The 15,111-nt window shown below is 38.7% G+C and overlaps 4 protein-coding genes across 9 annotated transcripts; 3 read left to right on the top strand and 1 right to left on the bottom strand.

Annotated features, from left to right (window-relative positions):
* Positions 1 to 2,536: 2,536 nt before the first annotated feature.
* LOC118435384 lies at positions 2,537 to 4,063 on the top strand. The gene is made up of 3 exons (XM_035851388.1): positions 2,537 to 2,873; positions 2,945 to 3,372; positions 3,433 to 4,063. The coding sequence occupies exons 1-3, from the start codon at positions 2,541 to 2,543 to the stop codon at positions 4,034 to 4,036; spliced, it is 1,365 nt and encodes a 454-aa protein (XP_035707281.1). The 5' UTR covers positions 2,537 to 2,540; the 3' UTR covers positions 4,037 to 4,063.
* Positions 4,064 to 4,943: 880 nt separating this feature from the next.
* LOC110848943 (oxysterol-binding protein 1) lies at positions 4,944 to 7,999 on the top strand. Its single transcript, XM_022096315.2, has 8 exons — positions 4,944 to 5,039; positions 5,099 to 5,356; positions 5,426 to 5,527; positions 5,607 to 5,967; positions 6,026 to 6,192; positions 6,266 to 6,423; positions 6,488 to 6,750; positions 6,831 to 7,999. Exons 1-8 carry the CDS (start codon positions 4,956 to 4,958, stop codon positions 6,980 to 6,982), a joined length of 1,545 nt encoding a protein of 514 aa, XP_021952007.2. The 5' UTR covers positions 4,944 to 4,955; the 3' UTR covers positions 6,983 to 7,999.
* Positions 8,000 to 8,162: 163 nt separating this feature from the next.
* Positions 8,163 to 12,720, top strand: LOC110849070. Of its 6 annotated transcripts, none has more exons than XM_035851189.1 (8): positions 8,163 to 8,436; positions 8,513 to 8,624; positions 9,388 to 9,489; positions 9,579 to 9,684; positions 9,774 to 9,818; positions 9,917 to 10,040; positions 10,096 to 10,355; positions 10,417 to 10,811. In XM_035851189.1, the coding sequence occupies exons 2-8, from the start codon at positions 8,523 to 8,525 to the stop codon at positions 10,695 to 10,697; spliced, it is 1,020 nt and encodes a 339-aa protein (XP_035707082.1). In that variant the 5' UTR covers positions 8,163 to 8,436; positions 8,513 to 8,522; the 3' UTR covers positions 10,698 to 10,811. The 6 variants fall into 6 exon arrangements, 5 of the variants coding, with proteins under 5 accessions (XP_035707082.1, XP_035707080.1, XP_035707081.1 ...); XR_004834683.1 differs by lacking the exon at positions 8,163 to 8,436 and adding an exon at positions 12,502 to 12,720 and having other exon boundaries at positions 8,513 to 9,104; positions 10,417 to 10,777; XM_035851187.1 differs by lacking the exon at positions 8,163 to 8,436 and adding an exon at positions 8,725 to 9,104.
* On the bottom strand, positions 12,657 to 14,514 carry LOC110848596 (SEC14-like protein 2). The gene is made up of 8 exons (XM_022095842.2): positions 14,266 to 14,514; positions 14,109 to 14,184; positions 13,977 to 14,020; positions 13,786 to 13,900; positions 13,568 to 13,715; positions 13,364 to 13,422; positions 13,210 to 13,290; positions 12,657 to 13,141 (listed from the first exon to the last, which is right to left on the bottom strand). The coding sequence occupies exons 1-8, from the start codon at positions 14,422 to 14,424 to the stop codon at positions 12,930 to 12,932; spliced, it is 894 nt and encodes a 297-aa protein (XP_021951534.1). The 5' UTR covers positions 14,425 to 14,514; the 3' UTR covers positions 12,657 to 12,929.
* Between the last annotated feature and the right edge of the window lie 597 nt (positions 14,515 to 15,111).

Here is a 15,111-nt window from a genome sequence, read left to right on the forward strand (position 1 = left end):
TGGTTGATAGGGAAAATTTTGCTGAGAAATTGGCGCAGTTGTGGCTGACTCGACTATTTTAAAAATCAATTTTTTATGATTCTTGAATACATAAGTGCTTGATTTTAGGAGTGTTATTTACCCGACATCATTGCCCATGAGCTTCCTCCTATTTGGAAGGGAGGTGGTGGTGGTTGAGAATAGGTGTTGCTTGGATTCTGCGCAGGTGGGGGTGGTTGTGGTTGTGGCTGTGACTGTGACTTTTTTTATTGGGGTTTGTGTTTGGTTGGACAATCTGGCCGGCTGTGGTGCAGGATTGGTCTGCGAGATTGCAGACACTTGGTTCTGTTTTGGATCTCCCGACGACATCTTTTTCTCTCCTGTTCCAACTGATGTCCGAACTGGGGGCTGACCAGTCGAGTTTCTGGTAGGTGGGACATCGTCCTGGTCAGATGTATCTGATGATGATGATGATACTCGAGAGTGTCCCGGAGAATGGACAAGGGGTTCTATTGGGTGTTCATGTGCGGGTGGAGATGATGACTTTCGCTTATCTTGTGGGAGTTGAGGAGGTGGTCCTGGCGTATCACTTTTGCGGGGGGCCTCTTCACTTTTCGGAGAAAAATTTAGAAATCTGATTCACGGAGTCAGGGACTCTGTCCCTCTATATGGAGTCTGCATTGTAGGTTTTAAATCTTTGGGCCCGAAGTCCCCTTGTCGGGCCCAACGACTTTAACCTTGAATAACTTTTGAACAGGCAGACATAGAGACTTAATTCCTGAGGATGAAATCATCCTAATTTTTAACTTGATTTTTTAAGCTAAAAATCTCGAGTGTACTATTTCGGAAAACTAAAACGTTTATTTTGAACAATATCTCCAAAATATAAGTTTTTCAGGAATTTCACAGCCAATTCTTATCTCACAAAATTCTATAATATACCAAAGTGATCGTACGATCTAGACCGATCTATTGACACCCCACTGGAGAGTGTGAGATCACCTGACCCGGATTTGACCTAGGGGGTCATCTCAATCTTCCAACTTAGCAACGGTCCACTCACACTATTTTTTCAGTACATAATAATTAAAATTTAATTTCTTCAAAAATGAAAATTTGTGTTGGAAACAATTCATTTGTCGTAACATGTAGAGACCACGATTGCTTGACATTTAGTATCTAGGTAACTCTTGTGTCTTTTAACGGTTGCGACAAATGGTGGAGTTACAAATAAAATAATTATTTTTTAAATCGTTGGTACACGTCCCATGGTCGTGTGTACCAACGACTTTGACCTTTAATAACTTTTGAATGGGCAGACATAGAGATTTAATTCGTTAAGATGAAATCATCGTAATTTTTAGCTTGATTTTTTAAGATCAAAATCTCGAGGGTACTATTTCGAAAATTAAATTTGAAATCCCAGTGTGCAGCGTTTGTTTAGCCCGAGTTAGGGTCAGTGTCAGCTTCTAAACTTTAGTCAGACGACCTGCACCAACTACTATTCGTAATCGGCAAAAATGTTCCCACAATCCAGCATGCAAAATTTCAGCTCCTTGACCAATTTTAAAACCAGTACGGGTCTCAGTCTTCTGGGCTGGGCCCACAAAAATATTCATATTCGATGAATATGAACATTATTCATATTCTTTAGTCTGATGTGCCCTTACCCATGATACCGAATTTTATTTTTATTCTACCAATATAAAAAGCAATGTGGGTCACCTTGTTAAATCTCTGTGGAAAAAATCTTAATATTTAGTTCATATTTTTCAATCTGGTCTACCCCCACGGGGTCGTGCCAAATTTCAGTCTTCTACGAGTGTCTAATTTCATCTTTTTAATACAATTTTTGAAAATCGATATGGGTCACCCCCTTAAAGGTCCAATTTCAATTCATATTCTTTCATCAGGGGCCATTAGCAATCTCTGCACTAATTTCAGCTCGATGGATAATTTTCAAAAATCGGTATGGTATCGGGTCCCTCCAGTCGGAAATTTTCCCAATTTAAATTCATATTCTTCAATTAGACACCATTAGCAATCTCAATGCCAGTTTACAGCTTTCAACGAGGATTTTGAAATACTCCACCCACCCAGATGACCACCACAGGTCAACCACTTAATTGATTTCGCCCATCTTCAAACTTAACTCCTCATTTGTCACATACTACATGTATACCAAATTTAAAGTCGCTAGGCCGAGTTTAACGAAAGTTATCGTAAAATGATCGGACGGACAGACAGACGGACAGACAGACGGACATGACGGTTACAAAATTACATTTCCAAAACTGTAACCAATGGCATATTTTCAACAATTTTTAGTTTTCTAAAAATGAAAATTTATTTTGTAACTCGGCCATTTGTCGTAACCTTATAGATTGATAAAGTGTCAAATAATCTTGTGTAGAGACTGATAAAGTGTCAAATAATATTGATGTGTTTGCGGTACAAGTTACCATGAGTTCGAAAGTGGGGCCAAAGACTTATTTGTGAGGATAAAGATTGCCAACAAAAATATTGCCTATGATTATCATTATTGCCGAAAATAATTCATCATGTCAGTGTCAATTCAGACAATTTTGTTCCCCCCGAAGAAGAAGCCATCTGCTGCCCCTAGCAAGCAGAGATCGATTCGGGTATCCAGCAAGATCAAGTGTGCACCACCCAAACCCCCACCAATTGTTGACCCATTGGACCAAAAACGTCTGGAATCAATCCTCAACTCGATTTCCATCCAAGGTGATGAATTACTCTTGGGGGAAGAAATGTGGCGCAAGAGGGCTCAGGAGAAACGCCTCACTGACAATTGTCTCACTTCTGTCGGTCGGTCCAAATCAGTGGCAACCACATTTCCAACGATTCAACAGGCTAAAGAATGGTCTTTTGAGGTTCCTACTTTCAAAAATATTGATATGCTCCGTTTAAAAAATACCCATAAAATTTTCGAAACCACTCACAGAAAGAATTTTGGTTGAGCTACATCCCCTGCCAGCAACGCATCTGGGAGTACAGCCAAGGCGATAAGTCCTGGGAATATTGGGGTCCTGTAAAGCGACGCCCGAGCGAGGACAAATTCCTTGAAGAACTCCAAACCGATCCACGAACGGGGGCAAAGATTTCACTCGCTCAACGTTGTCGGCGCCATGAAAGACAAGTGACCTGGGAACAGAAGGTCATTTCAGAATATGATGGCCGCGTTCTTGCCAAATTTCCAGTCATCGGACCCAAACGGAGTGTCAATAAGTCCCATCGTGACAAAGGGATTGCGCAGGCGCAGACGCTAAATAGGTTCTCGTCCTATAGGAAGGCACTGATCAACAATTTGATGGACGTACAGATAGACACGAGGCTACTTGATGAGGTCAGAGTTCGAGGTTTCAGTCGCAGGTTGGATATACAATTTTGTATTATATTGTAACCTGTATTTTAGAACCAAAATTCTCTTAGATTCCAAGTGGAACAAATGGAACGTCTCATTGAAGGCTACACAAACTTGAAGTGGGTTTACGACCTTAACCCTGAACTTGTTGAGAGTCTGGCGCAACAACACCTCAGAGGTCCCGGTGGCAAGCAGTGGATGAATTTGTCTCGCGTTGAAGTAAAGAAAGTTTTAAAACTGCTTGCCAACAGTTCTCAAGACCCCAACTTTTGTCCATACACGTACCTTGGATCCCAATCCGAGGCCAGAGTCATGTCGTCACGATCTGCTGGGGTTAGTAGTGCTGTTCCCGTTGGTGGAACGCTGCAAGGATCGGAATGGACCAAGAATGCTGGAAGCAGCAATAATTCTACCAAGGTTAAGAACAAAAAGAGTGGAATACGAGCTTTGAAACCGTCTCAGTTAATGCCACTGCATGTTCCTGGGCCGGACTCGTTGCATCAAAATGTTCTTATTCGACCCTACACGCCAGAGATGGATGGACAACAAGGTAATGCGGGGATTAGCATATCCAAGACACAAGTTGGAGCGACAGCGGTCAAGGACAATAAGGGTGCGCAAGAGGAGGAGGGACTCACCATTGAAAGCTTTGCTCCGTTTTACAAGTCATAATTTATTCAAATTCCACATCAATTTGTACGCATGAATATATTTGTATATTTACGAGTGACATCATGACTTTAAAAATACAGAATAAATTGTAAATCAAAATCTGACACAAAAGTGAAAGTTGGTGAAAGTATGGAATAAAAAATATGTCAGTCAATGGGGTCACCTTTTTGAAGGGCTCGGAACTCCGTAATCGGAAGTGTATACCATACCAGAGGATCCCTGTATCATTACCATGGAGGTGTGGGGGTAGAAAGCACAATTAAATTAAGCACAATTAAATTTAATGACATCGAATGTCATGGAAAATGGTACCCTCTAATGAATATGACCTTCTCATGCATGTGTTCGCGTTAAAATTTCTTTACCCTCTAACAAATCTTTTCGTAAACTATTGACTTTTTGTAGCAATTGGGTCTTATAGAGCGATAAAGCGTCACGGAATTAGATTTGTTGCCCCACAAACTTGCAGCTTTCACCCGAACAAATGAAAAGTTTTCTCATGAAATCTTTTAAAAACAGAGAGGAAATAACTATTAGTATTGCATAACATTAGTTATACTATGTCGAAACAGGTATCTCTTATTTATTCAATTAAACTAAATATCAAAGGCAAAAATACACATTTTCATGCATTATTTTCATGGACAATTCAGATCGTCGCTACACCAGTGACGAGCACATCACTCAATCACATCAAGATGACCGAGGTCGTTGAGATCAGCCCACCAAGTATTGAGAACGAACGCGTGAGCAATTACACAGTGGAAACTACCACTTCTTCCACCAAGGTCAGCAGTCTTCTATATTCGCAAATCCCTAATTCAATTAGTACAGTCTTGTTTGCGAAAGAAATTAAGCCATGATCTAACCTAAACGGGATTTAATAATGCGTGCATGCTTACTTACATGTACGAATGTTATGCATCTGCAGAAAGACGATGGCACGGCTCCACTACCATTTCCATATCATCAACAGTTGAGCGTCAAAGTGCGGTCGAAACGGGTACGTTTGCATAATTAAACTACATAATTACAACAAAATGACAACCCGTATTATTTCAGATGCGAAGATTTCTGTGCTGCTGTTGTTGTCGAAGAAGACGAAAAAAAGACCAAGACGACACTGCCTTGTTGCGATCGTATAGTGAACGGGGAGGCTTTACGGTGCGAAATCAATCGGCCAACGACATGGAGTCGACATCCGAGAATGACGTTTCAGCTGACTGTTTTGGGGGTGAACAGTTTGACCCCTTTTCCATCACTGTGATGGTCCGATCGTTAAATCAATCGAGGAGAATACGGATACCAAATCGTCCCGATGTGAGATTCTGTACATTCATGAAACTACTGATTGATCTTATTTATAACTATTTTTCATACATTTTTAAGGTCTCCATGAGTTTATGGTCCCTTATAAAGAACGCCATCGGCAAAGACCTGACCAAACTTCCCCTCCCCGTCAACTTTAACGAACCCTTGTCCATGCTTCAGGTTAAAATTATTCGCATTTAATGATGTTGTTAATCTCATATTCAATTAATCGAGAACCAAAAAGTAATTAATTCTGCAGAGATTAAATGAGGACTACGAGTACAGCGCCTTGATCGACAAAGCGGCCGATACGTCCGATCCCTTCGAACAAATGGCGTACATCGCAGCCTACACGGTTTCTTCTTACGCGACATCCGCCCTACGGACGGGAAAACCGTTCAATCCTCTTCTCGGCGAAACATTCGAATCTGACCGCATCGAAGACTTGGGATGGCGATGTATCAGTGAGCAGGTCAGTCATCACCCGCCCCTCGTCGCGCAGCACTGTCAAGGTCGAAAGTGGGTGTGCTGGCAGCAGTTCTCGATGAGTTCGAGGTTTCGGGGAAATTCTATTGAAATCACGCCACTGGGATTGGCACATCTTTTATTCCCTAAAACAGGTATTGATAAATATCATCCTGAAAATTCTCATCGTTCTTATGTGTGATTTTTATACAGGAACGCACTATACGTGGCGCAAAGTTCCCAGCATTGTGCATAACATTATGTTTGGAAAGTTGTGGATTGATCAAGAGGGCGAAATGGATATTTATAATCACAGCACGGGGGAAATTTGTCACATAAAGTATAATCCATCCTCTTTCTTTAAGGGAGAAGCTAAGCGAGTACGATTGCTAAATTACATAATTAAGAAAATGAGACAGACTAATAACTTTGCACATATATATTTTTCTGCAGGTTGAAGGGACCATCTACGATTCGGTCAAACAGCCCAAATTATGCATCGCTGGTACTTGGGATAGTAAAATTGAGTCGTTTGAAATACTCAAAATAGATTCTAAAGGTAGCTTTACACTTGGGCCGGCAAAATTACTTTGGAGCAGAGTCATGCCTCCGTACGTAACAAATTACGCAATTTTTAGGACCATCCGAGTATTATTCCGTATGTTGTATGTACAGATCTGACTCGGATAAATACTATAATTTCACACTGCTCGCCTGCCAACTAAATGAAATGGAGGAAGGTGTGGCTCCCACCGACAGTCGTAACAGGCCAGATCAACGCCTCATGGAAAACGGATACTTTGACGAAGCCAATCTAGAAAAGTTACGAATAGAAGAGAAACAACGGACGGCGAGGAAAATCAGACTTCAGAATATGACGAATTCTTCAAAGTCAAAGTCCACGCTTGTCACGGCCGTCAGCAAACCACCCGATGACCGTAAATATAGCCACATTAATTAAACATGCCATTTAAATCAAATTTAGTACAAAATCTGAATATAATTATGCATATTCCAGTTGACGACGACGGTGGCGAACCCGGCTATAAACCTGCCTGGTTCTCCGTAGCGAAAGATCAAGTAACCGGAAAAAATATGCATATTTACAACGGTGAATATTGGGAGTGCAAAAATAAATCGGATTGGTCACGTTGTCCCGATATTTTTTAATCCATGCGTCTCCTGCTATAAATATTTGAGAGGATATACATTCAACATTCTCTCTCATTGATTTTGATGCATATGCTTAGAAAAAAAGATTGATTGAATATGTACCACGGGTACAATAAGGTCAAGGCTATCGTGCGGGGTGGTAATGTAATCACTCAATTTTATTCGCATATATGCAAAAGGTGAGATTTTTATTAGGCTGATCATTCAACCACATATTTATTTCTTATACGAGAACAATGCCTAAGGTTTCCTTCGCGTGCAGAAAATCGGTTCCATTTTATTTCATGCAAAGTAACCAACCAAACCACACACCGCATCGTCATAAACCGACTGCGAGGACATTCATAATACAGTCTTTCAAGTAGGAGAAAGTTGTAATTTGAGTAGTTTATTCGTCCACCTCAGACAGGTTTTTATGCCTGAGATGGAATTTTGTTCCGACTTTCTCTGATGTAGGTGGCTGCCTAGAACACGCTTTGTTTGTGGTGGCTTCCTTTCGCCACACCATCGAACACTGCAAATTTAGTGGGCCATATCCCATCCGAGAAATTGCAGTGGCTGTTTTCTTCCTCGGCTGGCTGGGTTAGTTTTACTTTTAGGCACGTTTATTATTGGCTTCCAAAAGCAAATTGTAAACTCTAAGCAAACTTATTGGCCACCTCTGCGCTTCTTGTTTATATATCGCATCGTCATGACTACTACGTACATATGTATGCCTTTTCGCCAGTTGGCAAATTTTTGCACCCACTCACTCCTCAAGTAAAACGATGACTGTATAAAGTCAAAACTTTCACCTTGTCGCGTATGTATTCTTATAAGTACAGGGCAAAAACATCCGTGCGATGATGCCCGTGAAGTGAAGTAAAGAAAATTGATGAGGAATGGAATGATGCATAGATTACAAGGGGAGAAAGTTTAATTGTGGTGGAAAAACTTATGATTATTAGGATATTGCAAAAATTGAGTAAATTGTGAACTTTGTGAAGAAGTAATAAAAGATTCGTTTAAAAAGTACTATAATTAACTTTAATTTTATATGTGCAAAAATTAATCAAATAAATAATTTGCATGAAAATTTTGCATGAATCATACAAAATGTTTTTATTTCACCATTTTCATGACGCCTCCTTTTGGACGCTGTTATATCGGTATGCACCACTGGCCCAGATTTACACTCGCACTCCAAACTCCCTGAGCGAAACTTGACTTTCTCTTCAGGAGGTTTCACTGACGTGTTTTCTCGAACGGGACCACATTGCGAGGAAATTAGCATGTTTTCATTGTTCCGTTTCTGCCACGGTCAGTTAGTGATTTGTGCCGGGTTTAACCAGGCAGGCTAATTTTTTTGACATGTGGTAACTGGTAACCTGCACGGTGTGATACGGTCACTTTCTATTTATTCTATACTTGTTCATAAAAGTTGGTTTACTTTTATAAGCTTCTGAAAAAAAGTAAGAATTTGTTCGCCAAAAATTTATCAAAAATTGTGACTTTCTTAAATTAAATGTACTATTTTACATTCAACAGATTTGCAAAGATGGCTGGTTTAGCAGCCCTGATGACCCGTAAAAAACGGGACCGGAGAAGAGAATTGGAACAGATGAAGGAAAAGTTGGCCGATCCTGTGGCACTTTCCGAGGTATGAACTTATCTTTTAGCTTGTATACTTAGTGGAAATAAATATGTAACCGTGCGAATCAATTAAACACTAAACATCATTCCATGTTTTGTTATTGTAGTTTATAGATGATGATGTTATAGCAGTACTGTAATAGCAGCCAAGTAAAAAAAAGTGTTGTTTTGTAGTGCCTGGTTGTTACCTCCTCCTACCTGTAGCGTGTCTGTCGTAGGTAGTCGCAAATAAGCAATAAGTATTTATCCTCTAATATTCCTCCTCTATTGTTGTGTCCGCCTTGTCAACGCTTTTGTGCATACATACAAATTATAATACACAAACTGAAAAGTCATGGCGGCCGTAATTGGGTCCATGTTGAACCGGAAGCAAGGGAGCAAGCGGAAGGGTCAACAGCAACAGCGGCGTCCTTTGGATCGCTCCGAATTACAACCCCACAGAGCCAACATCACGATCAAACCTTTCCCCCAATTTCCCCCAAAATGGGTAAAAAAAACATGTCCACACAATCGATCCTTATCGCCTGCATGCACACCTTTAAAATGTCGTGTCGTATGTATTTGCATGATAAAATAACAACGCTTCAACTTTCAAAACACGTTATTATCCACTTTTTTCCTCCAGATTGTTATGGTGGTGTTGTCACAAAGTAACGCTTTTTTGGTGGCATGGGTTTTTCAATATCTTCTTCATCATCTCTTTGTCTTCTTGATAAGTGCGTGCATGTGATTTGGGTGAGTGAGACTAATTCAAAGTTAAATGTGTGCAGTTGACCGGAAAAGAAGCGGAGGAAGCAATGAAGGCAAAAGCGGCGCATGAAACGATTAAAAAAATTCTCATTGGGAAAGAGTTACTTCATCAAAAATCGAAGGTTAGTAAATATTGGGTAATTTTGTTTTCTCAGAATAATTAATGTGACCAAGTCGATATTTATTGGATTTTATTGATTCATTTGAACAGCAAAGTTTCGATGCCCTGAGTCAAATCTCGTATAATGATGATGAAGATTCTGGAAAAGGGGGATTAAGCAATGCGTACTCGGCAATTTATATCGGTCTCATATTAAGTAAAAGTCTTGATTCAAAATTTATTTTCAAGTTGAAAATTTTAACCAACTAAAATTGTGTCAATATTTATATTTTGTGTCGTCCACAGTATGCATAGGAATAGTCATTACGTTCGTGGGCCTTGGAGAAAAGGGTTGGTTTTCATAATTTATTCGCAAAAAATTGCAAATTGAATCATGTTCACATGTTCACATGTTACATGTTTTCATGTTCATTGAATCATTTTGTTAGGATTCAAGACATTACAACTTAAGCTTATCGGCCCAATTCTCTGCATCATTGGATTAACTTGTATCGTTTTGAAAGTTATTCAGTGCACATTTCCCAACCTGTTTGTCATACCGATGGCATTTAGGTATTGTAATTTTTCATATTTATAATTAATTGAAACTAATCATGCTTTTCCCAAGAAGGAAAAAGTTGGGAGACAAAGAGAAGACAAGTTTAATGGAGAAAGGGGACAGTAAACATTCTAGTGGAAAAAGCAGGAATTCACGAAGTAAGACGAAAAAGGGGGCAAATAGCGGGGAGGAAAATGAAGATGGCGAAAAGAATAATAAACACGAGAACAATTCACAATCCACGCCGAAAATCATCCCATCGCCGCGAGTAACGTTGCAATCGTCCAAAAAATCTGTCCGGCCACGATCCACGATACCAAACTATATCGGTAAACGAAACCAAAGCAGTGAAAATTATGACCATTTAATCATAAAAATTTGAAATTTTAGAAGCCAGCTCGGACGAGGATGACTTTGACCCGCAGAGAAAGTGGAGAAAATCTGACACTGCTTTGAACCAGGAAGTCAGGAAAATAATGCAGGTCGAGCCCTTGTCAGACGTGGACGCCATAATACAAAATATGACTCCGGCATCCATTAAAAAGAAGTCGGCAACTCCGCCAGCTCTACTTTCCTCTGGAGAAAGTGGCGCTGGGGAGAATGTAAAAAATCAGAAAAAGTCGATGAAAGAGGACGAAATTGTTTTAAATCCGAGAGGCCTTCTTCTCTAAAGATGCAAAAGTGGAAGACATTTTTGGTGAGATGAGATAAAATGACACAGAAAATGATGGGCAATATCTAATTCAGATAAGTACGATGTGACAAGACAATGATCACTTAGATAATATAACTGATATGGTGCAATAATGAACAATACAGTCAATGGAACAAGTATTGGCAACACCCACGCAAGTTAAATAAAATTGGCTATAACTTTGGCATGCATTATCGAATTAGCATGAAAATTTGTACGCATTTAGTTAATTTAATGTTGTTTTCGATTATAATCATGTTTTACTGCTCAAAATTATATTAACGCAGTTTTTAAATAATTTGCTGGAAAATTTGCAAAATTAACCCGCAAAAAGTATTGGCACCTTCTAACTTAAAAAAATCATAGAACAAAGAAAGGACAATTTTACTGCGACACACTGCTTCTAGTATTACGTGGCACATCCCCTCGACGCAATAAGAGCAGAAATATGCCATGGAATTGATTCGACAAGGTTCTTTATAACGTTTTTTTATATGGTTGGCCACACTTGTTTCGAACTTTTGACAAGCTCGTTTTTCGTCGAGTGGTTTCCCACCGGTCTCTCTTTTCGCAGCCCAAACAATCAGAATGACATCAGGTAACTGTGCAGCCAACGAAAGAAGCTTAACCTTTTCGGTCTCCAAAAACTTGCATCGTAAATTGGGGTAGCTGTTTTGGGTCACTGCATTTTTGGAATATAAAATTCCTCCCCAGATCAGGTTTTTATCAAATAATTTCAAATTATCGTTTGGAATGATTAATTAGACCTCCCTGGTCATGATTTTATCGATAATGACCAGGTAAACACGCCGCCACCTAGTCATTTAACCCCAAACCATAATCGATCCTCCTATGTGTTAAACTGCCATACGAACGTTTTCGTATTTCTGAGCCTTTTATGGCATCCGCCAGACTTGAACCAATTAATGAGCTCCGAATAAGTAAAATATGCCTATGTCGTACCAGTAGACTTTATTTCATTCATTGGAAGTCAATTGAGGCTTATATTTAGCCCATCCCAATTTATTGAGGTGGTTCGCTTTGGGGACTCTCTCGTCGGTCGGGCTACTGGAGCCTGAAACCCCAACGCATAATTTTTTAGTGAACACCAAATTGAATGATATGTTTGCCCCACAGTTGGTACTGCAATTCAACATGGATTTGGGGGCTAAAATCTTCCGATCTCGAATGATTTGTTGCTTGATTCATCAGTAGATTTTGGGCGTAGGTGACCTTTTTCCTCCGCATCGTCGAAAAGTAGAAACTGAGATCGTCATTTTATATTTCTTTGCTACGTTTTCAATAGTGAATATGGAAAAGTATGTTTTCTCTTTGATTTTTGGATAACAAAGCATTTTTATGGAAGAGGCATGAATATTTCTCGCCGCGCCAAATACAGCTGGTTTAGTGCCGCCATTTTGGCTCCAGACAGCACAACTGTAGACTTAAAATGTCGCTAACGTTATATTTTGTCACTTAATTACCTTACCGTAACGAAATGTGGAAGATGGTTAAGAAAATTGTGTCGAGTAACTAATTTAGCCACATGTTGCCAATACTTTTTGCAGGTTCGTACCTGACTAGTTAGGGTCAAAATTTGGATTGCGTTATGTTTACTAGATTTAAATCGGAAACACGATTATAATCGAACACTACATTAGATTTATCAAATGTGTTCAAAGTTTCATGCCAATTTGATAACGCATGCCAAAGTTATAACCAATTTTATTTAGCTTGCGTGGGTGTTGCCAATACTTTTTCCATTGACTGTACGTGTGAAGTATGTACAATTAATTGCATTGTATTATTCTCGTAAATTGTTGATATGTATATATTGCAAATTCCATGCACAGAATCGTATATGCATTTACTATTAAAAAAAGTCTATTCGCATCTTGTTCATCACTTACTTCAACTTAAGTGTAAACCTTATAAATAATTGTAAATGTTATTTATTCATGTAAAGTAAGACATAAATATAATAAAAAGAGAATAATTAACCATCCAGCAGCCCAATTATTAATGCCCTTACAGAAAAACTATACTAATGTAAATTGCATGTAAATGATTTTACTGAGAAAACGTGTTTCATACCTATGTACATTAATATGTACGTACACATGTATGTAAGTGTGTGGAGACATGTGTAATTATCAGTTGCATGGGAAGAAATTAAAATTCTCAGATTTTAGATAAAAAATGTGCAAATTCAGTACGTAAAATTCTCATCGTAATCACTCTGAGAATTGTCCAGAATTTTCCGTCCACCAAATTCCACTGGAATTTCATCAATATCCATGAATTTTAAGAGAGCTTCCAAATTTGTCTTTTTGTTCGGCCCTAACACTGTTAACGCCTGGCTCGTACTCGGACTGAGCAGAGGTTTTATAGCGTCGAGTAGTGGAACAAATATTCCAGGAGCTTAAAAATAGCGATCCAACAATTTATAATTATCTGAATGTTGAACAATTATCTATGTGAGTAAATACCGTTTAAAACTAATATACGATCCACACATTCCGGCCAATGTTGCTCGTAACTAAGAACAATTCTCAGAAGGGATGGGATGCCTGAATAGGATGACAAACTTATCACCAATTTTCATTTATAAACCTTAATTTAAATTGTGCAATAAAAAATTACATCGCAAACAGCCATGTTGTATCAAATTATAGCCCTTCCCGTTAACGATGAGGTGACCCCTTTACGAGACAGATTATTATCATAGGTAAGGTATATGTCTTTGCCTGCTAAAAGCAATGGCAATCACTAAGTGATCCTTGGTGATTGGCATTGCTTTTAGCCAGCCAATAAACTCTACCTAAATATGATTAATCTATCTCAAACCTTGTCACATTTTGATACTTTTCGCCCAGCGTCCTCACCAAGCCGCATGATTCCTCCAAAGCACCATCCACATAGCGCAGAAACCGACGATCACCGCCTTGGATCACGGTTTGTCTTAGGTCCATAGACTCCACGTTGAAATAAAGCACTTCATTTATCAATATTTTTGTTATTTTAAATTAGATAAGGGTTATTTTGCTTTGTTTTTTTCTGGACACCTGGTTCACCATCTCGATCTCTCATCTGGAGATTATACATGAATTTCTGTTTCATGTCGGACCAATCTTCTTCTCCAATCGTATCCATTTTGTTTTCTTTACGCCATTGTAGAACCTGAAAAGAAAATGATTGATGATTAGATCATTTTAAGCAATGTAGAGAGTCTCAAATTTCCAGTATATTTGTGCACCTGCATCAAAAATTTCTCTGCTTCTGGAATATCAAAGTTCTTATCTGTACAAAATTAGTTGTAGAGAAAATTAAAGGTTTTATTTAGAGACAATCTAGTTTTTGATGTATTTATTATTTATTTTACGCTCACATCTCAAGAATTTTAGTAGGTAAATGTCTTCTTTCATGTAGTTGTGCGGAACTCGATCTACAACTAGAGCTTTAAACTGGAAAAAATTATGTATAATTATCAATTAACAAACTTTCAAAATCATGATCAGAGAATTACAAACGATTTCTGTGCATGCCTTATCTAAGGTGGCTTTTTGTTCAGTCGATAAGGTGATATCCCTATCAAACGTTGTGCGTCTTTTTGCATGACAAACATCAACAACACACGTGAATAATGTGCATGCAAGAAGCAAGGAAATTGAGCAGCAAATTCTCCAGTGTGGAATTTTTCTCATTTTTGATATGAAATGGGACACTTATGACTTATCAGAAGAACTACTCTTGCCTAAATGCACCCTGGATCATGACTGAAGTCGAAGCAAGGAGTAATTGCAACTTGGGCATACCCAAAAATTATTACTTGGTATTGGTCGGTCTTGTTCTTCTGGTTAGTGTTGCTTGATCAAAAAACATGCTAAAAACCGACCAGACAACTATTTCATGATGATAGGTAAACACGACCTGCGAACAAGACTACGTAATTAGTAAAGTTTCTATATTATCCATACATATCGGTATTTCCATTGTGTAGAAATTCAGTAAAAAATAAACTCATACTCACTTATTTACTGATCCTGAGTAATGACGACTTGTTGTTTAAAGCCATAATTTAGGTATTTCTGTGTAGTGTCTCTATCAAGACTTATTTACTTGACTTATAAGTTGACCAAATTATCTGTCGCATAAATCGAACGAGGTGGATAGTGGGTGCATTATGCAAGACCACTCTTGCATATGCATACGTAGGCATGTATGAGAAAACAAGCCAGACCGTGTGATCTTCCTAGTAAAAAAATGAGGATAATATGCACGAGTTTATTATCCAGTGACTGCTTGGACTGAGGAGTTTTTAGACGGATTGAATTTTTATATGACGTACTTATATGTGCAACAATAGAAAAATAAGCATGTGCTTTATAATT

The sequence above is a fragment of the Folsomia candida genome, unplaced genomic scaffold (genome assembly GCF_002217175.1).
Source record: "Folsomia candida strain VU population unplaced genomic scaffold, ASM221717v1 Fcan01_Sc004, whole genome shotgun sequence".
Lineage (NCBI taxonomy): Eukaryota > Metazoa > Arthropoda > Collembola > Entomobryomorpha > Isotomidae > Folsomia > Folsomia candida.